This window comes from Carcharhinus amblyrhynchos, chromosome 14 (assembly GCF_965287045.1).
Source record: "Carcharhinus amblyrhynchos chromosome 14, sCarAmb.v2.hapA, whole genome shotgun sequence".
Lineage (NCBI taxonomy): Eukaryota > Metazoa > Chordata > Chondrichthyes > Carcharhiniformes > Carcharhinidae > Carcharhinus > Carcharhinus amblyrhynchos.
Genome location: NC_137337.1, coordinates 73,821,714 through 73,848,925, shown reverse-complemented (window position 1 = coordinate 73,848,925; position 27,212 = coordinate 73,821,714). Strand labels below are relative to the sequence as shown.

At 47.6% G+C, this 27,212-nt stretch overlaps 1 protein-coding gene across 6 annotated transcripts in view; it reads right to left on the bottom strand.

Moving 5' to 3' along the window:
* Window positions 1-748: 748 nt before the first annotated feature.
* Window positions 749-27,212, bottom strand: part of LOC145352783 (alpha-(1,6)-fucosyltransferase) — a 565,169-nt gene continuing 538,705 nt past the window's right edge. For all 6 annotated transcript variants that reach the window (XM_080203100.1, XM_080203101.1, XM_080203102.1 and 3 more), the window contains 4 exons: window positions 24,262-24,508; window positions 17,340-17,516; window positions 11,100-11,250; window positions 749-1,670 (listed from right to left, as the gene is read on the bottom strand). In XM_080203100.1, coding sequence (XP_080059226.1) covers window positions 1,341-1,670; window positions 11,100-11,250; window positions 17,340-17,516; window positions 24,262-24,508 — 905 coding nt within the window. In that variant the 3' untranslated portion in view covers window positions 749-1,340. The remainder of the gene's footprint in view (window positions 1,671-11,099; window positions 11,251-17,339; window positions 17,517-24,261; window positions 24,509-27,212) is intronic.

The window sequence follows — 27,212 nt, the reverse complement described above, 5'->3', positions numbered from 1 at the left end:
CCCATCCACTGACTCTGTCTACACTTCCCACTGCCTCAGAAAAGCAGCCAGCGTAATTAAGGACTGCACGCACCCCGGACATTCTCTCTTCCACCTTCTTCCATCGGGAAAAAAGATACAGAAGTCTGAGGTCACGTACCAACCGACTTAAGACCTGCTTCTTCCCTGCTGCCGTCTAACTTTTGAATGGATCTACCTCGCACTAAGTTGATCTTTCTCTACACCCTAGCTATGACTGTAACACTACATTCTGCACTCTCTCCTTTCTTCTCTATGAACAGTATGCTTTGTTGCAAGAAACAATTCTTTTCACTGTATGTTAATACATGTGACAACAATAAATCAAAACAAATCAAAATGGTCAGGGCTTCTTCATAGAATAAAATCATAGAATACCGACAGTGCAGAAGGAGGCCATTCAGCCCATCGAGCCTGCACCGGCCACAATCCCACCCAAGCCCCATTTCTGTGAACTCACATATTTACCTGCTAATCCCCCTGACACTAAGGTCAATTTAGCGTGGCCAATCAACCTAACCCACACATCTTTGGACTGTGGGAGGAAACTGGAGCACCCGGAGGAAACTCACGCAGACAGTGACCCGAGGCTGGATTTGAACCCAGGTCCCTGGCGCTGTGAGGCAGCGATGCTAACCACCTTGCCACGCCGGGTTCTGTAGCCTCATATTGCAGTTGAATAGCGCCTCACTGACCATGTCATTATCAAAGATTTAAAAAAAACGTCTACTTAACTGGTTTAATTTAGATTTATTTATTTTTTGTTATCAAAGACAGTGTCTGGAAACATTATGTATTAAAGTTTCTGTCCATGATTTTTGCTTTTACAAAAAACTTGTGAAATGGCGATGGACACTGGATTATTCAGGCTTTTCCTTCCTCTACCCTCAAGTCAGGAAAAACTCTTATCACTTCTTGAGAAAAAAGAGAGAGAGAGAGAGAGAGAAAACGTTCGAACAGGCTGTGGAATAGATTCAAGTCTTTGCGATCGAATCTCGTGTTTGATAAGGTTCAACCTCTTTTGTTTCGAGAGGTCAGGGTTCAAATGCACCTCGGAAGGTTAAAGGGCGAAGAGTGTTAGGCACCATGATCGAACACACACTTGCTCATGCTCTAACCTGCACAACGGGAGGAAGGGGCAGTGTCGTTCACTGAGGGTTACAGTGAATTAATGGCAGACAACAAGAAACACGGTCAACAGCGGGACAATGGAGGGAGACGGGTGCATCTGCAGAGGCCAGAACATTTCAAAGTGAAAAGTTGGCTGGATTCCAGATTTATGGCAAGAATACATTCACTGAGGCTGCGGAGTGTCTTTGTCGCTACTGTGGCTTCTCGTTGTCAGCCTCTGGGTAGGTTGGATATTTAATAGTCTCGACATTTTCCTTCACTTTGTACGACGGGTACAGGCCCGTTCGTCCATTTTTCCGATTGATGCCTTTAGAATAACCGTCCCAGTGGTTGCCAGCGACTCCGATCAGATCCCCGGGATCCAGTACAATTTCCTCCGGAGTCTGCGGCTTGTGGGGGTAAATTGCAATCTGATTGTGTGCGTTCTGCCCGCCAAAGTAGTAGATGTCGTCCAGAGAACGGAAATTGGCTGAAGCGTCTGGGTGTAACGTCTGCATTATCTCGTAGGCCACGCGACAGACCTGAGGAGGAGAGGCAGAGGTTAGTCAACGGGACGTAACTTCATTTAAAGTTGCCATAACGCAAGCAATAAAAACGGGTAACGTCTCAGTTGGAACGCACTTAAATTCACTTGGCAAGCTTATAAAAGAATTCAGTTTACATACTGACTGTAGTGAAACAAAAACGCACAGGGCGGCATGGTGGCACAGTGGTTAGCATTGCTGTCTCACAGTGCCAGGGATCTGGGTTCGATTCCCGGCTCGGGTCACTGTCTGTGTGGAGTTTGCACATTCTCCCCATGTCTGCATGGGTTTCCTCCGGGTGCTCTGCTTTCCTCCCATAGTCCCAAGATGTGCAGGTTAGGTTGATTGGCCATGCTAAATTGCCCCTAGTATCAGGGGAATTAGCAGGGCAAATATGTGGGGTTACAGGGGTAGGGTCTGTGTGGAATTGTGGTCGAACCCCAGTCCCTGGTGCTGTGAGGCAGCAGTGCTAACCACTGTGCCACCTCCATAAGGGCTCCATTGGTTGATACACTCACTTCTAAATCACAAGGCCTGGATTCAAAACCCACTTGAATGCAAAAATCTAGGCAGATACTCCACAGCAGCGCTGCGGGAGCACTGCATTGTCAGAGATGCACTCTTTCAGATGTGACATTAAAGCAGAGACATTTCCCTGCTTAAGTTTTTATTTATTCGTTTAGAAGTGTCACAAGTAGACTTACCTTAATACTGCAATGAAGTTATTGTGAAAAATCCTCCAGTTGCCACACTCCATCACCTGTTCGTCTATGCAGAGGGAGAATTTAACATGGCCAGTGCACCTAACCAGCACGTCTTTGAGACTGTAGGAGGAAACCCACGCAGACACGGGGAGAATGTGCAGACTTCACGCAGACAGTGACCCAAACCAGGAATTGAACCCGGGTCCCTGGTGCTGTGAGGCAGCAGTGCTAACCACTGTGCCACTGGAAAGATCCAAAGCCACTATTTGGAAAAAGAGTAGGGGAGTATATTCCTGATGTTCTGGTCAATAGTTTTCCCTTCAATCAACATCACAAAATGAGAATGACAAATTTCAAACAATCACAGCAATTATATTGGGGCTGACTGATTGCTTTCTCCATGACAATCCACATTGACTTGCCAATGAGGAACTATAGGTTCCCCTAGCTCCCGGGTAATTCAAAAAAGGCACAAGGTTTGAACATATTCCTTTTCTTTGCAGAGAACGGGTAATGCGTATTACTTCGAGCGACTATAAATGAGACATGTGTTGAGCTCGATTGATTACCTTAAGTTGGTTGATAGTGTCGCTATTAACACACTCAGGACTGTTTCGCAAGCAGTCACATCAAACTGTGGGCGTTTTGGGGTCTTGCCGGCTTGCATCAGGACTGCCGTGGAGAGAGCCTGAGGGCTTTGTTGGACAAATTTTGCCTCCTGGGGCAACAGATGTCCTGCAATGGCTCTTGCCCACTGAGGCTGCGGACTTGTGGGTAGAAGCTCATGTCAGTGCAGGCTCGATGGGCTGAATGGCCTCCTTCTGCACCGTAGGGATTCCATAAACACACCTCATCAGCCCACCAAGCAATTTCTTAATGGCATCAACCCACTTCCAATTTCTGTTCACTGTGGAAAACAGCCAGACTCTGACTTGTGGTCTCGAATGTCAATCTCTGCACGCAAACTTACAGGGGAGGGAAACTCATTAACTTTGATGCATGAAGTACATCTCATGCCAGGAACCATTTAAGGCTCAACTTTTATTATTCCAAAGAGTAATTTCATTCTTCAGATTCTTTCTTTTCCAATTTTTTCTCCCCCCTGCATGATTTGACTTCAGGTATAAATTGGTCGAAGGAATGTATGGCTTTCAGCGTAGGATTTCCTTTGTGAGATTAAACCATAAATTCAATGTACTCGCGTTAGTTGTGTGGAGTTATTACTGCGTAGCGCCACGTTAACGTTCTAATAGTAATTCTTCTATCTAAAGATTGCTTAACAAAAGGGCCAATTTCAGCGTTGATTAACCTCGATTCCGTACTGAATAAATTCTGCACCTTTTGTGTTTCTTTGATTGTCTGTGTCATCTGCCGTGATAACGTTTAACATTGATTTGGGAATCTAGAAGCTCGACAGCAAACTGTACTCATCTTACAGGATGAAATAATGTGCATGTTCTATAACGTACAATCTCATCAAGATCAGCAAAAAGACATAACTTAATAATTCACTGGTCATACACTCCAACCAGATCAACTAATGTTATGTGGCAGTCAAATTTACATAGTGTCATAGAAATGGAAATGGTCGAGAGCTTCAAGTTTCTAGGTGTCCAGATCATCAACAGCCCATCCTGGTCCCCCCATGCTGACGCTATCGTTAAAAAAAAAGCACAACATTGCTTCTACTTTCTCAAAAGGCTGAGGAAATTTAGCTTTATCGGCTTTGACAAAGGGTCATCTGGACTCAAAATTAGAATACAAGAGCAGGGATGTACTTCTGAGGCTGGAAGAGGCTCTCGTCAGACCCCATTGAAGTGCTGTGAGCAGCTTTGGACCCCATATCTAGGGAAGGATGTGTTGGCCTTGGAAAGGGTCCAGAGAAGATTCACAAGAATGACCCCCGGAATGAAGAGCTATGAGGAACAGTTGAGGACTCTGGGTCTGGTACTCGTTGGAGTTTACAACGATGAGGGGGATCTTGTTGAAACTTACAAGATACTATGAGGTGTGGATAGAGTGGACGTGGAGAGGATGTTAACCGCTGTGCCACCAAGTGGCAGTCAAATCTACATAGTATGCTGTTTACTATTTAGCTGAGTGTTTATTGGTGAGTATGCTGTATATATTAATGGATTTATTTCTGTGTATAAATGAACATTGTGGAGATGTTAAATTTGGCCGCATGCATAATTTATTATGCAAAGTTACAGCACTATCAAAATTAGAAATAGGGGCTGGGATTCTCCCAAAAAAATTCTAAGCGCCAATTTCACATTAAAAATGGAGTAATTTTCAATGGGACTTTCAAAATGAATCTTCCACACTCTGTGCATCACAGAGAATCCTAGTGTGAATCATGCTGAGCAGGGCCACTGCGCGTGCGCTGATCTGTTAGAGAGGAGATTGGCACACGCGCAGTAGCTCTGAACTGCCAGCCTCCCGATCGCTGGCCAGCACAGCCACCCTGCATGGCTGGCTTCTACCCACACTCTCATTTCTAGCTTCCTGGACATCTCCCAATGTCCCCCCCACCCCGCCGCCTGTCCTGATCTCTCCCCCCACCGCCCCTACCACAGTCCTGACCCCTTCCCCCCCACCTCAACCCGAGTGGCAGCCCTGATCAGCCCTTTCCCTCCCTCTGACCACGATCCTGACTGTAGAGTGGCAGCGAGTCTCCTCCACTGATCTCCCATAACGGGCCCCGTCACCTCTGATCCCACCCAGTGGGCAGTGCCGAGGAGCCCCTTGGGCAGTGCCGGGGGGGCCAGGTTGGCACTGCCAGGCTGGCAATGCCCAAGGGACACCCGTCTATCATCCCCTACCTTCCTTGGGATGGTGGTGGGGGGGGGGGGGGGGGGGGTCTCCATGACCTCCCTTCACTCCAGCAAGGTCACCTTCCTGGGGACCTATTGTAAACCTTGCTAAAGTGAAACATTTTTGGCTGGTGAGGGGTGTGGGGTGGTGGTGGTGGTGGGGGTGGGGCGTGGGGGGAGGGAGCGTGTGGAAGGCCAGCAGGCCTGGAGACTTCGGCAAGGGCGTAAATGCCTATCTTAATATTTAAATCAGCTCCCCGCCGATTTCCGGCACGGAGCTGATGATGCCAGACATCTGGGCTCCAGAAACGAACGGAAGTTGTGGTGTCCAGCAGGAAGCCTGCAAAACATCTTCCGCTGATATCTCCCAGCTCACTGGGAGAATCGCCCCCAGGGGTTTTTAAAAAAATGAACCCACAAGTGGAACAAGGAATCGCTGAATCTTGTAACTTAATGACTGCAGAGTATTAATGCAGCACCACATTCGTTGGGTAGGCAATGGCGTAGTGGTACTGTCACTGGACTCGTAATCCAGGGGTGCAGGGCAATGCTTTAGGGACCCGGGTTCGAATCCCACCAAGGTAGAGGGTGATACTTGAATTCAATAAAAATCTGGAATTAAGAATCTACTGATGACCATGAAACCATTGTCGACTGTCGGAGAAACCCATCTGGTTCACTAATATCCTTTAGGGAAGGAAATCTGCCATCCTTATCTAGTCTAGCCTACATGTGACTCCAAAGCCACAGCAATGTGGGTGAATTTCAATTGCCCTGTGAAATGAGGGGCAGTTCGGGATGCGCAATGAAAACTGGACCAGCCAGTGATGGCCACATACCGTATGTGAATAATAACAAAAAGGTACTTGGAATGTTATTACTACTATTTCATTTAATCATAGAGTCAGAGAGGTTTACAGCATGGAAACAGGCCCTTCGGCCCAACTTGTCCATGCTGCCCTTTTTTTTTAAACCCTGAAGCTGTTCCCAATTGCCCGCATTTGGCCCATATCCCTCTATACCCATCTTACTCACGTAACTGTCTAAACGCTTTTTAAAACACAGAATTGTACCCGCCTCTACTACTACCTTGTTCCAGATACTCACCACCCTCTATGTGAAAACATTGCCCCTCTGGGCACTTTTGTATCTCTCCTCTCACCCCTTAAACCTATGCCCTCTAGTTTTAGACTCGCCTACATTTGGGAAAAGATATTGATTATCTAGCTGATCTACGCCTCTCATTATTTTGTAGACCTCTATAAGATCAGCCTTCTGCACTGTAGAGGAAAAAGTCCCAGTCTATCCTGCCTCTCCTTACAACTCAAACCATCATGTTCTGGAAGCATCCCAGTAAATCTTCTCTACACTCTTTCTAGTTTAGTTTAAATAATATCCTTATTTGATATGGTATTTAAGTAAGTAACATGCCAACTTCATAGCCAATCCTCCACAATACTCTCCAAAGCATACAATTTGAGCCAAGTGGCCTCCTTCTGCACTGTAGGGATTCTATGATCCTAAACCTTCTCTGAACTGCATCCAATGCGTTTATATCCTTCCTCTTATAGTCCAAAGACATGCAGGTTAGGTGGAATGGCCATGCTAAATTTGCCTCGTAGTGTCCAAAGATGTGTAGGTTAGGGAGATTAGCGAGGTAAATAGATGGGGTAAACTAGATAAGAGCTGGTGCAGATTTGGTGGGCCGAATGGCCTTCTTCTGCACTGTAGGGATGGTATGTTTCATTCATTTTGCCTGTGATGCTCCTTTGAAAAGGGCAATCCGTTGGTCTCACTCGCCTGTGCCCTTCAAGTCTTTACATCGTCCCCGCGAGAAATCTGTAACATCTTTCTGAGGAAGCCCAATGTTAATCTGTGCTTCTTCAGTAAGGCAGACCTATTGAGAGCATGCATTCAAAATTCAAGTATTTTTTCTCAGAACTGGGAGAAATATTAGTATCACAGTTCAATCCTTCCAGGTGGTTGTGTTTAAAAAAATGAAAGGTGCATTTTCGTTTGAAGATTTCTCCAAATAAGAGTTGGCATCAATGTGTCTTGAAGGGCATCAAATCTCACGCTCTGCTGAAACTCAGTGTGGTTCCATCGACAGCGAGTTCTGTAGCATTTTCCCTCTTGTCTTTATCAATTCATTCACTCTTCCTGAATTTCATTTAATTGCTTGCTTTAAATTTGTAATTCAAGAAACTTCAAACATGATTAAAGACTGCCACAGTTCTTGACTTCACAAGGTTGTCAAATGGCTTGCTCTGCATGCGCATGCACGCACAGTGAATAGATTCTAAGCATTGTTGTGTTGTTAGACAAAGTTATTGCATATTCGAGCATTTTCTCTTCAACTATCTTTTAGGTTTTGAGTTCTCCTGTGCAGTTTATCCTTCAACGGCTAGGAGACAACATCTATAAGGGTCTCCCGGGGCACTGAAAGAGACTTTCCACAGGAAAGTTACTGACCAAAGCATTCAGCTTTCGCCTGGGTTTTTTGGGGCGGCACGGTGGCACAGTGGTTAGCACTGCTGCCTCACAGCACCAGGGACCTGGGTTCGATTCCGGCCTCAGGTCACTGCCTGCGTGGAGTTTGCACATTCTCCCCCAAGTCTGGATGGGTTTCCTCCAGGTGCTCCGGTTTCCTCCCACAGTCCAAAGATGTGCAGGTTAGGTCGATTGGCCATGCTTAATTGGCCTTTAGTGTACAAAGAGGTGCAGGTTAGGTCGATTGGCCGTGCTAAATTAACCCTAGTGTCAGAGGGATTAGAAGGATAAATATGAGAGATGACAGGAATAGGAATTGGGTGGGATTGTGGTTGATACAGACTTGATGGGCTGAATGGCCTCCTTTTGCACTGTAGGGACTCCATAATGTTGGGTAAAATGGAATTTGTGGAGGGTAGCAATTTTTGACAACGTTAAAACTTTAACGAAAGGTTACCAGTGTACACCACAAACAGGCGCCTCCACATTCTGATTGGGAACCCAAGATAGACAGCAGCCAAAATGGTGATCTTTTTCCTTCAACCACCCTTTTCTCCTCATCACCTTTGACTTTCCCACTGCTCCACCTAAAAGCCCGTTTCTAGATGGTTAGCACACGGCAATGATGTATCACAGGCTGAGATCAATCCCCTCCTATAACTTAAAGAGTCACCCGCTGGGAGTATATCACAGGAATTCCAGAACATGATGGGCAGCTCGGTGGCACAGTGGTCAGCACTGCTGCCTCACAGTGCCAGGGACCCCGGTTCGATTCCAGCCTCGAGTCACTGCCTATGTGCAGTTTACACATTCTCCCCGTGTCTGCGTGGGTTTCCCCCGAATGCTTCAGTTTCCTCCCGCACTCCAAAAATGTGCAGATTAGGTGGATTAGTCATGATAAATGTGCAAGTTTGCGGGGATAGGGCGGGCCTGGGCAGGATGCTTTCTCGGAGAGTTGATGCAGACTCGATGGACCGACTTGATGAGGCACAGTGGCAGAGTGTTTAGCACTGCTGCCTCACAGCACCAGGGACCTGGGTTCAATCCCCGGCTTTGGATCACCGTCTGTGTGAGAGTCTGCACGTTCTCCCCGTGTCTGCGTGGGTTTCCTCCGGGTGCTCCGGTTTCCTCCCACAGCCCATAGATGTGCGGGTTAGGGGTGATTAGCCGTGCTAAATGTGGGGTTACAGGAATAGGGTGGGGTTGTGGTTGGTACAGACTCGATGGGCTGAATAACCACCTTCTGCACTGTAGGAATTCTATGTTCTATAATTTTCAATCCATTCCATCTGGCTGACTTGCTTCAGTCTTCAATGATATTGAGCGAGATAAGTTCCTCCCTCACACACCCTCCACTACTGAACTGCCTTAATAAATAACCCCCATATCCTGGTTGGCGCTTCCCAGCACTATTTGACAGTGCATCGCTAGATGTAGTAACAAGGCCTCATCAACGTTACGCTTTGACAAAGGGTCATCTGGAATCGAAATGTCAGCTTTTTCCTCACGGATGCATCAACGTTACTGATATTTTCAAGGAAGGATTCCTGCATCTACCATCTGTCAGTCTCAATCTGTAACGTCAGAGAATTTTATTCTATAACATCACAGCAGGAAAATTTCATTTTGCAAACTAAATACATCCGGCAAAATGAAAAACCTATCAACTACTAGCGAGGAACAGGCATACAAAATATCTGAACATACAAGCAAGGAGGAGTAGGCCATTCCATCCTTCGAGTCTACCCTGCCATTCAACAAGATCATGACTGATCTGATAGTAATCTCAAATCGGCATCCTGCCTACCCCCCTGAATAGGTACGGCCCCCCTCACCGCTTACCAAGAATCTATCCATCTTTGCCTTAAAGCTATTCAAAGGATCTGCTTCCACTGCCATTTGAGAATAAAAGTTCTAAGAAACTAAAGGCACACATCCCTCTGAGTAATAAAAATTTCTCCTCATCTCTGTTTTAGTGGGGTGACCCAAATTTTAAACAGTGCCCCCTAGTTCTAGATTCTCCCCTAAGAGGAAGTGTCCTCTCCACACCCACCCTGCCTACGCCCCTCAGTAAGATGTCTCACAACACCAGGTTAAAGTCCAACAGGTTTATTGGTAGCACAAGGCACTAGTTTGGAGTGTTGTCCCTTCATCCTGAAGGAGCAGTGCTCCAAAAGCTAGTGGTTTTTGCTACCAAATAAACCTGTTGGACTTTAACCTGATTGTTGAGACTTCTTACTGTGTTTACCCCAGTCCAACGCCGGCATCTCCACATCAATGCCCCTCAGGACACGAAAGATCTCAAAATAGTTGCCACATACACTTCTCAACTCGAAACCTGTCCAGCCTTGCCTCATAATATAATCTGCCCTTTGCAGGCATTAGTCTAGTAAACTTTCTGTAAGCCGCTTCCAACACATTTATATCCTTCCTTAAATAAAGAGACCAAAACTGTTCTCATTACTCCAGATATGGTCGCGCTAGTGCCCTGTTTATAAGGCTCTGGTGAGGCCACTTTTAGAATATTCTGAGCAATTTTGGGCCCCGTATCGAAGAAAGGATCTGCTGGCCTTGGAGAGGGCCCAGAGGAGGTTCACCAGAATGATCCTGGGTCTGAAAAGCTAGATGTCTGAGGACTCTGGGTCTGTACTCCATTGGGTTTAGAAGGATGAGGGGGGACCTCATTAGAACTTATAGAACAGAATCATAGAGTCATAGAATCCTACAATGCAAAAGGAGGCCATTCGGCCCATCGTGTCTGCACCAACCACAATCCCACCCAGGCTCTATCCCCCATAACCCCATGCATTTACCCTAGCTAGTTCCCCTGACACTCAAGGGCAATTTAGCATGGTCAACCCACCTACCCTACATATCTTTGGATGTGGGAGGAAATCAGAGCACCTGGAAGAAACCCACGCAGGCATGGGGAGAACATGCAAACTGCACACAAACAGTGATCCAAGCCGGGAATCGAACCCGGGTCCCTGGCACTGTGAGGCTGCAATGCTAACCAGTGTGCTACCGTTCTACTGAATACCGAAAGGCCTGATAGATTGGATGTGGGGAAGATGTTTCCATTAGTGGGAGAGACTGGGATCCGAGGGCACAGCCTCAGAGTAAAGGGACCACCCTTTAGAATCGAGATGAGGAGGAGTTTCTTCAGCCAGAGGGTGGTGAATTGTACGTTGAGATTGGTGAGCGTAATGAGTGCGATATGTCAGGCAAGGGAATCAAAGGTTGATGGAAATGGGGACACGTGATCTTTCTCAATGGCGGGACAGGCCTGAGGGGCCGAATGGCCTACTTCTGCTCCTATTTCCCATGTTTGTGCGCCTTGGCCATGCCTGAGGTGATGCGCGCTAAGGATGTGAATTTTCCTGTCACTCCCGAGTGCGGGCGCCTCACTGTCATACCTGTGATGAGAAAGTACAAACTAAGAAGTCCGCCTGAGACAGGAAATGGATGTCTAGAATCACTCCTCGCAGCGAATTCTCAGTGTATCGGTTGTGCAGGCCAGCTGACCACGAGATGGAATTATCGCTGATGAATTCGAAGTCGGGATATCTGGGGTGCAGAATCGGGTGGAGAGAAAGAGAGAGAGAAAAGTGGGTTTACACAATAATCTTCAAATACAGTTGTAACCTCCTGTGAAAATAGCACAGAACAGTCAGAAATCCTGGGTTCAATATTATTCTCCAGTGGACATTATTTATAATTGGTCTCACAACCATCCAGCTCCACCCTCCCTACAGCGGCCAGTCCAGTTCAGCAGTGCCATACACGTGTTAACTTGTGTCCGTCATTCTGGTCACATTTTGACTAGAGCGACAGCTACGGAAATGTGGTTCTAGAACAACCAGTGGTTAGCACTGCTGCTCCACAGAGCCAGGGACCTGGGTTCAATTCCGGCCTCGGGTCACTGGCTGCGTGGAGTTTGTACATTCTCCCCGTGTCTGCGTGGGTTTCCTCCAGGTGCTCCACGTTCCAAAAACAGGCGGGTTAGGTGGATTGGCCGTGGTAAATTGCTCCTTAGTGTCAGGTATTAGCAGGGTAAATAAATGGGGATACGGGGAAATTATGCAAGATATTTTTCTTTCTTCAGTTTATTTCAAGCTTGTTCATGACACGGCATTTTATACCTGTAAGTGGAGACAGCATTGAAGGATACTAGAGATGTTTTAATACTCACAGCCGTTCTGCTGGGGAATTTGCATTTTGAAAGTCTGTCCGTTGGAAAATTGTTAACTGATGGCATGAAAACAAACTGGGTGGCATGGTGGCACAAAAAGCAGATGCTGGAATCTGAAATCACAAGAGAAAATACTGGAAAATCTCAGCAGGTCTGGCAGCTGGGCATCCGGACTCGAAACGTCAGCTCTTCTCTCTCCACAGACGCTGCCAGACCTGCTGAGATTTTCCAGCATTTACTCTTTTGGCATGGTGGCACAATTGGGTGGTAGTCATGATGTGGGTATGCCGGCGTTGGACTGGCGTAAACACAGTAAAAAGTCTGACAACACCAGGTTTTAGTCCAACCTATTTATTTGATAAATACTAACCCCGAAAGCTTGTGAGTATATTATCAAATAAATAGGTTGGACTAAAACCTGGTGTTGTCAGACTTTTTACAATTGGGTGGCACAGTGATTAGCATTGTTACTTCACCAGCGCCAGGGACCTGGGTTCAATTCCCAGCTTGGGATCACTGACTGTGTGGAGTTTGCACATTCTCCCCCTGCCTGTTTTCTCCGGTTTCCTCCCAAAGATCATAGAATCCCTACAATGCAGGAGGAGGCCATTCGAGCCAGTACCGAACACAATCCCACTCAGGCCCATTCCCCCCATGCCCTACTTATATACCCTGCTAACCCCCTGAAATTAAGGGGCAATTTAGCATGGTCAATCAACCTTACCCACGTTCCTTTGGAGTGTGGGGGTAAACCGGAGCACCCGGAGGAAACCCATGCAGACGTGGGGAGAACGTGTAAACTCCACATAGTGACCCGAGGATGTGCCAGTTGGGTGGGTTGGCCATGGTAAACTGCCCCTTAGCGTCAGAGGGATTAGCAGGGTAAATACATGGGGTTATGGAGATAGGGCTTGGGTGGGATTGTTGCTGGGGCCAAGCGCATTGAGTGATACATACCTGTGCCCACTGTGGAATGTATCATTGCACAGCCAATCACGGCTCTTCAACAGATACCGCTGGCGTTATGATATTAGTGAATTCAGTGGGATTTATAACCAACAACAAGGCAGGATTAGAAGAAGATAATGGTCAACCAAGCATCATGTTCTGAATTCACTGCCAACTGCTCCAATATTTCTGAGGAAGGATGTTCTTGCTCTCGAGGGATTGCAGCGAAGGTTTACCAGGCTGATTCCAGGAATGGCGGGATTGATGTATGAGGAGAGATTGAGTCGGTTATTGTGGAGTCCAAGAGGCATAGGCAAAAGTCATAGGAGGATTGGAATGAGGCAATCGCTGAATGTTAAAATGGCGGCGCGGGCTTGTTGGGCCGAAGGGCCTGTTTCCTGTGCTGTGTTGTTCTTTGTTTCCACTGGAGTCCAGACCAATGAGGGGGATCTCAAAGACATATAACATTCTAACAGGACTAGGTAGGGTCGTTGCAGAGGGGATGTTCCCGATGGTGGGGGAGTCCAGAACCAGGGGTCTGAGGATTTGGGGTAGACCATTTAGGAGGGAGATGAGGAGACATTTCTTCACCCAAACAGTGGTGAGCTTGTGGAACTCATTACCACAGGAACTAACCGACGCCAAAACATTGAATGTATTTAAGAGGCGGCTGGATATAGCACTTGGGGCAAATGAAATCAAAGGTTATGGGGAGAAAGCAGGATTAGGCTATTGAGTTGGATGATCAGCCATGATGGTGATGAATGGTGAAGCAGGCTCGAAGGGCCAAATGGCCTCCTCCTTCTCCTATCTTCTATGCTTCTACATTTTCTCTTGTGGGAGAAAGTAGAACTAGGGGTTACTGTTTAAAAATAAAGGGTTGCCCATTTAAAATGGAGATGAGGTGCACTGTTTCCTTTCAGAGTGTGGTTTGTCTTTGGAACTCTCTTCCAGAAAAGATAGTGGAAGCAGTATTGGAATTTTTTTTAAGGCAGAGGTGGATAGATTCTTGATAAGCAAGGGCAAAGTGTCATCGGTGGGATACAGATTTGAGCTTACTATCAAAACAGCCACGTTCTTATTAAATGATGGAGCAGGCTCGAGGGGATGAATGGCCTCCTCTTTCTCCTTGTTCATATGTTCAGATAATATTATGGAATTAATATCGTTCCATTAACGGGTAGCAGAAATAAGATCTGTTACAATGAATGGTAGATAGCTTGGCCGAAGGAAGCAGCCAGGATAAGAATTAAAAATTTGTCCACCTCGTCGTTAAATTTATTCAATGTCCTGGCATCCACCACACTCCCTGGGGAGGTGATAGCCCAGTGGTATTATCGCTAGGCTATCAATCCAGAAACTCAGCTAATGTTCTGAGGACCTGGGTTTGAATCCCGCCACAGCAGATGGTGGAATTTGAATTTGATAAAGACTATCTGGAATTAAGAATCTACTGGTAAAATCATTGTTGATGATCAGAAAAACCTGTCTGGTTCACTAATGGCCTTTCGGGAAGGAAATCTACTGTCCTTACCTGGTCTGGCCTACATGTGATTCCAGGGCCACAGCAATGTGGTTGGCTCTCAACTGCCCTCCAAGGGCAACTAGGGATGGACACTAAATGCTGGCCCAACCATCGATGCCCACACCCCATTAAAAGAAAGCTCTAGGGTAGTGAATCCCACACATTCACCACCCTGTGAGAAGTAATTTTCCCTCATCCCCATTTTAAGTCTGCGATCCCTTATCCTAAACTAGGACCTACAGTTCTAGATTGCCCCACAAGAGGAAACATCCTCTCTATGTCCATTTTGTCAATCTCCTTTAGATCTTATATACCTCAGTTGGATCCACTCTCGTCCTTCCAAACGTCAGATAATATGGGCCAAGACTGCCCAATCTTTTTTCATAGCACAAACCCCTCCTCTCTCTGGAATCAATTTAGTGAACCCCCTTCTGAGCTGCCTCAAACGCAACTACATTCTTACGAGGACGAAGTAGAAAGGGTTGAGAGCTTCAGGTTTTTAGGTGCCCAGATCACCAACAACCTGTCCCCCCAGGCCACACTACAGTTAAGAAAGCCCGCTAACGCCTCGACTTTCTCAGAAGACTAAGGAAATTTGGCATGTCCCCTACGACTCTCACCAACTTTTACAGATGCACCATAGAAAGCATTCTTTCTGGTTGTATCACAGCTTGGTATGGGCTCCTGCTCTGCCCAAGACTGCAAGGGACTACAAAAGCTCGTGAATGTAGCCCAATCCGTCACACAAACCAGCCTCCCATCCATTGACTCTGTCTACACTTTCCGCTGCCTCGGAAAAGCAGCCAGCATAATTAAGGACCCCACACACCCCGGACATTCTCCCTTCCACCTTCTTCCTTTGGGAAAAAGATATAAAAGTCTGAGGTCATGCAGCAACCGACTCAAGAACAGCTTCTTCCCTGCTGCTGTCAGACTTTTGAACGGACCTACCTTGCATTAAATTGATCTTTCTCTATACCCTAGCTATGACTGTAACACTACATTCTGCACTCTCTCCTTTCCTTCTCTATGAACGGTACGTTTTGGCTGTGTAGCGTGCAAAAAAAAATACTTTTCACTGTATGTTAATACATGTGACAATAACAAATCAAATCAAATCAAAATCCTTCCCCAAGTATGGGGACTCAAACTGTACACAGTACTCCAGCTCTTCCTAGAGCTGCCTGGCCACAATTCCTGCCGTAACCTCAGTGCTAATCCTTCAATTTGACCAATTAGTGTGAGCTTCGAATTGAAGACTTCCAAGATTTTATAGAGCAATGTCCAGACTTGGTGTTGCCAAGGAACTGTGCAAATTTAGCGTCTGGGTCCTTGGGGGAATAAGAAAACTGCCGAAATATTCCAACGGTTAAGTAATTGTGAACGGAATAAATGCAAGTTGACATTACAAAGTTGTGACAATATATTGCGATGATTGCATGTCTGGATTGCACACAGATTCGGCACGATTTAATAATACATTTGCTGCTGGTAAAATTATGCGGTGCACCCATACCCTAATCAACATTCAACACTGTACACATTTCATACGCTATTTTAAGATTTAGAATCATAGAACCCTACAGTGCAGAAAGAGGCCCTTCGGCCCATCAAGTCTGCACCGAACACAATCCCACCCAGGCCCTACCCCCCCGCATATCCCTACATATTCCACCCACTAATCCCTCTAACCTACGCATCCCTGGACACTAAGGGGCAATTTCTTAGCATGGCCAATCAACCGAACCCGCACATCTTTGGACTGTAGGAGGAAACCCACGCAGACACGAGGAGAATGTGCAAACTCCACACAGACAGTGACCCCGAGCCGGGAATCGAACCCAGGACCCTGGAGCTGTGAAGCAGCAGTGCTAACCACTGTGCCGCCCCAAATTTAGCTCCCGTACCAAACATGGAAACAAACTCTTATCTTTCCTGCACATTTTTTTCAACACATCTGAAAATGGAATTAAGAAGTATGGACCCAAACTCACCATCTGAATAAAATTAACTGCAGTTTGCTTTCTTCGTTGTCATTCTTTTACAATGTTATTCATTGGAGTTTAGAAGATTGAGAGGGGATCTCATAGAAACTCATAAAATTCTAACAGCGTTAGACAGAGTAGATTCAGAAAGGATGTTCCTGATGAGGGGGGGGGAGCCTAGAACCAGGGGCTATAGTTTGGGGATAAGGGGTAAAGGATGAGGTGAGGAGACATTTCTTTCCCCAGAGAGTGGTGAATGTATGGAATTCACTACCACAGAAAGTAGAAGAGGCCAAAATGTGTAATTTCAAGAAGGAATTAGATATAGCTCTTGGGGCTAAAGGGATATGGGGAGGAAGGGGAAAATCAGGATATTGAATCTGATGATCTGCCATGATCAAAAAGAATAGCGAAGCAGGGTCAAAGGGCCGAATGGCCTACTCCAGCTTCTGGTTTCTATGTTGCTGTGTTTCTATTCTGGTTGGTCCCTTTGCGTCTGGGCGTTATTTCATTTCAAGTGAATAAAATTCTTTAGCTACATATCCGTTCACCTGTAGCTGTATTTTCCTGGAATCCCTGCAGTGTAGAAGGAGGCCATTCGGCCCATCGAGGCTACACCGACAACGATCTCACCCAGGCCCAATCCCTGTAACCCCACGTATTTACCCTGCTAATCCCCCTGACACTAAGGGGTGAATTTGTTTGTCCCGCCCGCCATGGGAATCGTAGCGGGCAAGGGGCGGGAAGTTCCACTGATCTCGGGCGGGATTTTCCTGTGCAGAGTCTGCACGTTGTCCTCGTGTCTGCTCCGGTTTCCTCCCACACGCTGATTAGGTGTACTGGCTGGGCTAAATTCTCCCTCTGTGTACCCGAACAGGCGCCGGGGTGTGACGACTAGGGGATTTCCACAATAACTTCACTGCAGTGTTAAGGTAAGTCTACTTTCTGACAGTAGTAAGTAAACTTTAAGCTTAAAGTTAATTCACAGGCACTAGAAGCTGCTTACTTTGATTTGGCTTCCTGGAGTAGGGTAGGATCGTCCGTGGCAAGGTAAACCCGTTTTTTGTCAACCTCAGTCTTGCGAGCGAGAAACTTGTAGTGTTCTTCCACATGCACCATGTATTCTTCAATTGGGTGGTAGGCTGCTTCAGTTCCAACTTTGTCCGTGCGACGTACATGAACACTGGGGAAGAAAGCAAGAGGTTAGCTTCTCCCCCAAACTGCAAGCCCTCTTTGCTTTGTGAAGCTGGCGGTCGCTATTGGAAATAGTCCTAATCGAGAAATAATAATGTGGTAATTGTGTTAATCGAGTAGCTGTTTCACAGAGCCAGCAGAGAGACGATGGGCCGGATGGCCTCCTCTGTGCTATATCACTGGGTGATCTTCCCTGCAAACTAATATTCACGCTTAAAGCGTCAGCTTGTCACAGGCTGAAGGGTTCGAGCATTTTGATATTAATGTTGTGTGACCCTTGTTACCAGCAAATAAGCCTGTCGCCAGGAGGAATAAATAAAGATATTTTATAAACACTCAAATGTGAAGTGACAGAGGAAGATGTTAATGCTAATTGAACCACATCTTTCAGTGATATGTCTTAATGATCGCATGTCTTACCCTCATAAATGTTTTAGTGGGGTGGAGAGACCCTGTCGAATGAGGTGGATTCAGTGATCAAAACCATCAAAGTGAAATCTACGCATTGCTGTTCTTGGTAAATTTGAAAATCAAAACAGCAAAAGTAGCCAGCTGAACTTTAATTAGAGAAACATGCACACTGAGTAAAATCTTTTCTCCTCCCCCACCCCGTGCTCCTCTCTGCAGTGTGTTTGCACAGTAACGTGCACCCTGTGGATCTTCACTCCTGTATCCCTGATTCATCTGAGTCCTGACTGTGAACACTGGCAGGCAATTCATAGCAGGGAGTATCACAGCCAAGCCTTATAATATGATTCACATGTGGCAGACACACACACACACACACACACACACACACACACACACACACACATATGCAGACACACACACATATGCAGACACACACACACACACACGCGGAGACACACACACACAAACATGCGCGCACACACGCGCGGACACACACACGCAGACACACACACGCAGACACACACACGCAGACACACACACGCAGACACACACACGCAGACACACACACGCAGACACACACACGCAGACACACACACGCAGACACACACACGCATGGGCACACACACGCATGGGCACACACACACACATACATATGCAGACACACACACACACACACGCGGAGACACACACACACAAACATGCGCGCACACACGCGCGGACACACACACGCAGACACACACACACACACACACACACACACGCATGGGCACACACACACACATACATATGCAGACACACACACACACACACGCGGAGACACACACACAAACATGCGCGCACACACGCGCGGACACACACGCAGACACACACACGCAGACACACACACGCAGACACACACACGCAGACACACACACGCAGACACACACACGCAGACACACACGCAGACACACACGCAGACACACACACGCAGACACACACACGCAGACACACACACGCAGACACACATGCAGATACACACACACATGCAGACACACACGTGGAGACACACACACACGCAGACACACACGTGGAGACACACACGTGCAGACACACAGACACACACACGCGGACACATACCACACACACGGACACACACAGACACATACATATGAACACACATACACGGACACACATATGGAGAGAGACACACGGAGATGCACACCACACATGACATATGCAGATACATACATAAACACAGACACACACATGCAGATGCACATCACACGCAGACGCACATACATGCGAATGCTCAAAGACATACACAGACACCTCAAACAAGCCGAGCCCAGTACATGATAATGTTGGTCACCTTGTTGCTGTGTATGGCTCAGTGACTGACAGGAGTAACAAGCTGAGCTCTGTAAAGAATTCCTGCAGAATTACAGGAGACCATCCGGCCTACTGTGTGTGCACTCATTTTCCCACCTTCTCCCGGTAAATCTGCACATTCGTACTTTTCAAACATTCAGCTAATTGCTTTTTGCAGCCGCGATTGGACCTGCCTCCACCGCACTCCAGGCAGTACATTCCAGACCTCATCCATCACTGCCTGAACAGATTTTCCTCTTGTCACTTTTACTTCTTTTGTGAATGACTAAGTCTGTGCCTCTCGTTCTCAATGTTTTCCTGAATTGTGAGATTCTCCCTGTTCAGCCCCTGTCATATCATAGAATCCCTACGGTGGAGGCCATTCAGCCCATCGAGTCGGCACCCACAACAATCCCACCCAGGCCTATTCCCGTAACACCACATATTTAATCTCCCTGACACTAAGGGGCAATTTAGCACGGCCAATCCACCTAACCTGCACATCTTTGGAGCGTGCGAGGAAACCGGAGCACTCGGAGGAAACCCACGCAGACACGGAGAGAATGTACAAACTCTGCACAGACAGTGACCGGAGGCTGGAATTGAACCTAGGCCCCCTGGCACTGTGAGGCAGCAGTGCTAACCACTGTGCCACCCTCTCATCTCATCTCCCAGCCTTCTTTGCTCTGAGGGAAACAATCCTAATTTCTCCAATCCTCGTAACTGAAATTCCTCATCACTGGAATTATTCTCAAGAATCTTTTCTGCATTCTCTCCAAAGCTGTCATATCCTTCCTAAAGTGCGAAATCCAGAACTGGATGCAGTACTCCAGCCGAGGCGGAACAAGTGTTTTATACGGGTTTAACATAAGCTCTTGTACTCTATGCTCCTATTAATAAAGGCTAGGATTCTGTGTACTGCATTAATCACTCTCCCAACCATTGCCATGGTCAATGACTTATGCACATATACCCCCAGGCACCCACCCTTGCAACTCCATTTGAATTGTACATTTTATTCTGTCTCTCTGAGCTCTTCCCAACAGAATGAATCACTCCTCACTTCTCCACATCGTACTTCATCTGCCATCTGTCCGCCCATTCCACAACTAGTGTCGACAATCCTTTGAAATTCTACACAATCCATTTCACAGTTCACAATGCTTCCAGACTTCATATCGTCCACATATTTTGAAATCGTGCCCTGGACGCCAAGCTCCAGGTCGCTATCAGGAAAAGTAACACTGCCCTCAAACCCCCCACACTCCCCTTTCCACCTGGAACTCCACTAAAGCCCACCACCACTCTGCTTGCTGCCTCTCAGCCAATATAGTGTTGCCACTGAACAGTCTGGAAACATTCTAAATTTATAACATTTTTAACTTGGGGATACAATATCATAGAATCCCTACAGTGCAGAAGGAGGCCATTTGGCCCATCAAGTCTGCACCGACAGCAATCCCACCCAGGCACCACTCCCGCAATCCCAAGTATTTACCCTGCAAATCCTCCTGACACTAATGGGCAATTTAGCATGGCCAATGCACCTAACCCGCACATCTTCACAAGGACCCGGGTTCGATTCCCGGCTTAGGCCATTGGCTGTGTGCAGTTTGCACATTCTCCTCGTGTCTGCGTGGGTTTCCTCGGGATGCTCCAGTTTTCTCCCAAACTCCAAAGATATGTAAATCGGGTGGATTAGACATGTTAAGTTTGTGGGGTCGCGTTTTTAGGTTAAGTTTATTTCTTAATTCACAAGTAAGGCTCACATTAACACTGCAATGAAGTTGCTGTGAAATTCCCCAAGTCGCCACACTGTGGTGCCTGTTCACGTCAACGCACTCTACCCAGCACGTCTTTCGGACTGTGGGAGGAAACCTACGCAGTCACGGGGAGAATGTGCAGACTCCACACAGACAGTGTCCCAAGCCAGGGATCGAACCCAGGTCCCTGGTGCTGCGAGGCAGCAGTGCTAACCACTGAGCTATCTTGCCAACCACATGTGTATAGAGTGGGATTAGGGACTGGGTATGATGCTCTGTCAGAGAACCATTGCAGAAGTGATGGTCTGAATGACCGCTTCTGCACTGTAAGGATTCTATGATCTTTGGACTGTGGGAGGAAACCGGAGCAGCCAGAGGAAACCCATACAGACATGGGGAGAATGTGCTAATTCCACTCAGACCCGAGGTCAGAATTGAACCTGGCTCCCTGGCGCTGTGAGGCAGCAGTGCTAGCCACCGTGCATTACATTTGGCAGAATTGGTCAGGATACTCTTCAAGCAAGCAGTAGCCATGTAACTACTTGTGCCTCCATTACTACCGGGGGAGGACTGATTTGCATCAGTAACCATGCAGTTGCGGTGTTCACTTTAAGCAGGTGGCCTTTGAGCCAATGGCCAGATTAATCTTGGGTTTGTGGCTGGGAGTAATACTCTGCGGAGTCCCTTCACCCAAACCCCTTTATTTACAAACTCTAACAGCAGCACACAACATGCTCGCAGTCAGCAGTCTACCTCCGGGGCTGCCAGAGGAACTGGCACTCCTGGTTAAATACTGGGCAAAGACTTTCTGATTGGCCCATCAATTATTGTTGGGTGCATTGGCCATCCTAAATTGCCCCTTAGTGTCTCTGAATGTGTAGGTTAGAGGGATTAGAAGAACAAAGAAAATTACAGCACAGAAACTGGCCCTCAGTGGGGTAAATACGTGGGGTTATGGGGATGGCGGCTAGGTGGGGTTGTTGTTGGTGTAGACTCAAAGGGCTGAATGGCCTCCTTCTGCACTGTAGGGAATTGGATCCTTAATCAGGGAGCTCGTACTCCAATAGGCCAACCTCAAAGACCTGACTGAACTCATTACAGGAGGCTATTGCCACTAACATTCAAAGACTGGGTTCTGGCAGATTTGGATTGGCAGCGGAGGATGGAAAGTTCTAACTCTTGCCGAGCTTTTCACATGCTAGAATCCGATGCAAATATAGAAATGGGTGCAAGGTAATACTGGCTGCTGTTCAATGAAATGGAATAAGGTACATTGTGCTGCTGCCAAATTATGTTTTTTTAACACTCAAGAGGTTTCTAGCGTGTGCTGAATTTAGAACGGAGGTGGATTGCCCCATGACACTGATAAGAACCTGAAGTCTTAATAGGTACTTAAAAATATCTTATTTTTATTTTTACACTCCAATTGTACGAGAATAAAAATAAACATTTATCTTTCTCGTTTCACTTTCCAAAGGAAGGCAAAAGCAAGTTGAATTAGTTTTGCGTTGTTGAACTTGATGCCAGCCCGCCAACAACAGCTCCACATTTATATAGCGACTTTAGTGTAGAAAGTATCCAAGATGGTTCAGTAAGGGGGTATTGGGAACATGCTGACCCAGATAGAGAGAGCAGGATGCACGATCGAATACATGACCAAAGCACATGGCTTTAAGGGGGGTTTTAAAAAGACGGGAGGGAGGTGGGGAGAGCTTCCCACACCTGGTGATATACTAAGGCAGACTTTCATCTGTTTCCATAGCTAGTAATTCCTGGAATAGGTCACTAATTTGTCACCAGGAGGCTTATAGCTTAGAATCATAGAAATCCTACAGTGCAGAAGGAGGCCATTTGACCCATCGAGTCTGCACCGACCACAATCCCACCCGTGCCTTATCCCCGTAACCTCACTTGTTTACCCTGCTAGCACCTGCACCCCTCCCCAACACCAAGGGGCAACTTAGCGTGGCCAATCCACCTAATTCGCACATCTTTGGACCGTGGGAGGAAACCAGAGCACTCGGAGGAAACCCACACAGACACCGAGAGAATGTGCAAAGTCCGCACAGAGTGGCCCAAGCCAGAAATCGAACCCGGGTCCCTGACGCTGTGAGGCACAGTGCCACTATGCCACCAAGCCACTTAAGAGGCACCACTCCACACCAAGCGTGGTTGACCAGGAGTCTCTCCCACTCTTATCACCCAGCCACTCGTGTGCTTGGAAGGATTTGTAGATTGATACACTTAACCTGTTCTTTCTTGGCCATCAAGTCCTGGGAAGGGACTCAACCAGTATCTTGGGTTCATGTCACACTATCTGTAACCCCCATGACTTGCCTGAACTTGCAACATATGACTTACTGTCCTGTCTGGAGACAATACACATCTCTTTAACCTATGCTTAATGCTATCTCCACTCACATTGTCTGCACCTTTAAGACTTGATTAGCTGTAAAGACTCGCATTCTAATCATTATTCTGTAAACTGTGTGTGCCTTTATATGCCCTGTTTCTGATCAGAATTTTCCACTCACTGACGAAGGAACAACGTTCCAAAAGCTTGTGGTGTTTACAATCAAATAAACCTGTTGGACTTTAACCTGGTGTTGTGAGAGTTCTTACTGTGTTTACCCCAGTCCAACGCCGGCACCTCCACAACTGTGGGACTCAAACCCAGGGTTTCTGCCTCAAAGGCAGGGACACTAACCCATTGCTCCACAAGGCCTACTTCACTGTCCTCTGCCATTCCCTAATTATTTCACAGATTTGCAATGCAACCATACGGCAGTGCAGAGTGTGGAATGAAGAATGGATACAGAATGAACACAGATAACGATAGGGGGATTGTACAAATACAAAAGAAGACTGCATTTCATTGTGGCACCATCCAGATGTTAAAAGAACATCTGGACGGTACCATGCAGCCTGTGTATCTTTGGACTGTGGGAGGAAACCGGAGCACGCGGAGAAAACCCACGCAGACACGAGGAGAATGTGCAAACTTCACACAGACAGCGACCCGAGGCTGGAATTGAACCCAGGTCCCTGGCACTGTGAGGCATCAGTGCTAATCACTGTGCCACCCAACAATATCTCATTCAACTTAATTACTTCATAATAGAGCAAGGGGTAATAGTGCAGCTTTAAGAATTTGCCTCAACAGCAGCTATCTAGTAACGCACATTGTACTTACGGAGTTAGAACAGTTCCTACCCAATTATTGGATGCCTGAAGCCAAGCTTTCTCGTTGCCTCCTCAATTTCCTTCTCCAACCAGCTTTGCGGACGTATCAAGTACTTGACGAACTGTGAAACCCACCAGACTGATGGATCGCCGTGCAGGTGAGTCAGTCGACCTGCGAGGTCCTCGGGGATAGCCAGGGGCAAGTACGGCGGTCGTGGGTGCAGGCTGTCAACTATAGGCAGTTCCACCACCTGGATGTTTTTATCGTTGGCCTCACCTACAAACAAAAAGGAGCAGAGATCTGAATTTTGGATCCACTTTGTCAAATCGCGGCAGGTTGGCTGTAGTGACTGGGTGGGAGTGCGAGGATGCTTCCAGAACACATCCATGGCCCTCAAGCTGAGTCTCCATGAAGCTCGGGCTGGTTCGAGAGTGTTTAATGTTTTTCTGCTTGGTCTTGAGCTTGGGAGCGGCACGGTGGCACAGTGGATAGCACTGCTGCCTCACAGCGCCAGGGACACAGATTCAATTCTGGCCTCGGGTGACTGCCTGTGTGGAGTTTGCACATTCCCCCCATGTCTGCATGGGTTTCCTCTGGATGCTCCAGTTTCCTCCCACCCTCCAAAGATGTGCAAGTTAGGTTGGTTGGCCACGCTAAATTGACCCCCAGTGTGACGGGGATTAGCAGGGTAAATATGTGGGATTATGGGAATAGGGCCTGGGTGGGATTGTGGTCGGTGCAGACTCGATGGGTCGAATGGCCTCCTTCTGCTCTGTAGGGATTCTATGATTCTATGGACTGCCACGAACCTTGGGCTGGTTTGAGAGCGTCTAACATTTTTTTGATTGAACTGCAGTTAACCTGTTGTCAAAAGAGCCACAAACCTTTATTTGGTGGGACTTAGAAAGAGAAAAACAGCACAAGGAAACAGTGTGAAAAACTTGGATAGAAAACATTTGAAAAATAAAATGAATAAAGATTACTTTTTTTATATAAAAGCCTGAAAACTGCAATTCTCTTGGGTTAAGAGACATTTCTTTCCTGCAAACAGCTGTAATTTAAATTGAAAACATTCTTTCTAGTTGTATCACAGCTTGGTATGGCTTCTGATCCGACCAAAACCACAAAGAAACTACAAAAGGTTGTGAATGTAGCCCAGTCCATCACGCAAACCAGTCTCCCATCCATTGACTCAGTCCATACTTGGAATCAGAATCCCTACAGTGCAGAAGGAGGCCATTTGGCCCATTGAGTCTGCACCGAAAACAATCCCACACAGGCCCTATCCCCACAATCCCATGCATTTACCCAAGCTAGTCCCCGCTGCCTTGGAAAAGCAGTCAGCATTATCAATGACCTCATGCACCCCGGAAATTCTCTCTTCCACCTTCTTCCATCAGGAAGGAGATAGCAAAGTCTGAGGTTACGTACCAACAGACTCAAGAACAGCTTCTTCCCTACTGCCATCAGACTTTTGAACGGACTTAGCTTAGATTAAATTGATATTTCTCTACGCCCTAATAATCATAGCTAGGTTAATGGGACCGTGGTGATGTTAATGATGTAACAGTGACTTCAGTGATCAAATGATTGAAATGATCTAAGGGAGCCTGGTGCAGAATAGTCTGCGGTGAGGAGAGATTTCTTAACCCAGAGGGTGGTGAATGTGTGGAATTCACGACCACAGAAAGCAGTTGAGGCCAAAACGTTGTGTGATTTCAAGCAGAAATTAGACATAACCCCTAGGGCTAAAGGGATTGAGGGATAGCGGGGCAGGAGGAGGGATCAGGGTCTTGAATTTGATGATCACAATGAATGTTGGAGCAGGCTCGAAGGGCTGTGTGGCCTCCTGGTTTCTATTTGTCCCGAGTACCATGTGCTCACACTGACGTCTTTGTATATCATTCTTAATTGTTTGAAGTTCTATATCAACTATCTCAAACCTGTCAAAGAGCAAGAAAGCAACATCCAGGTACAGTAATCAACAAAACGTGTTAGAAACATAGAAACTAGAAGGAGTAGGCCATTCAGCCCTTTGAACCTGCTATGTCATTCATTTGGCACAGCTGATCATCAAATTCAATATCCTTCCTCCCCTAATACTTGATGCCTTTAGCCCCAAAATTTATATCTAATTTCTTCTTGAGATCAGAATATTTTGATAATTGTATTGGTAATAATAAAACATGGTCATAAGCAAAGCTTATTAAAGGAGTAAACCATAGATAAGGAGAACATGCCCCTGTCTACATCAACGGGGACAAAGTAGAAAGGGTCGAGAGCTTCAAGTTTTTGGGTGTCCAGATCAGCAACAACCTATCCTGGGGTCCTTCCCCCCCCCCACCCCCACCCCCACCCACCCCCCCCCCCACCCCCCCCCCCCCCACCCCCCCCCCCCCCCCACCCCCACCCCCCACCCCCCCCCCCACCCCCCCCCACCCCCACCCCCCACCCCCACCCCACCCCCCCCCCCACCCCCACCCCACCCCCCCCCCACCCCCACCCCACCCCCCCCCCCCACCCACCCCCACCCCACCCCCCCCCCCCACCCACCCACCCCCACCCACCCCCCCCCCCCCCCCCACCCCCCCCCCCCACCCCCCCCCCCACCCCCACCCCCCCCCCCACCCCCCCCACCCCCACCCACCCCCCCCACCCACCCCCCCCACCCACCCCCCCCCCCCACCCACCCCACCCCCCCCACCCCCCACCCCCCCCCACCACCCCCCACCCCCCCCCCCCACACCCCCCACCCCCCCCCACCACCCCCCCCACCCCCCACCCCCCCCCCACCACCCCCCACCCCCCCCCCCCACACCCCCCACCACCCCCCACCCCCCCCCCACCACCCCCCACCCCCCCCCCCCACACCCCCCACCACCCCCCACCCCCCCCCCCCCACCCCCCACCCCCCCCCCATGCTGACATTATAGTTACGAAAGCCCACCAATGCCTCTACTTTCTCAGAAGCCAAGGAAAT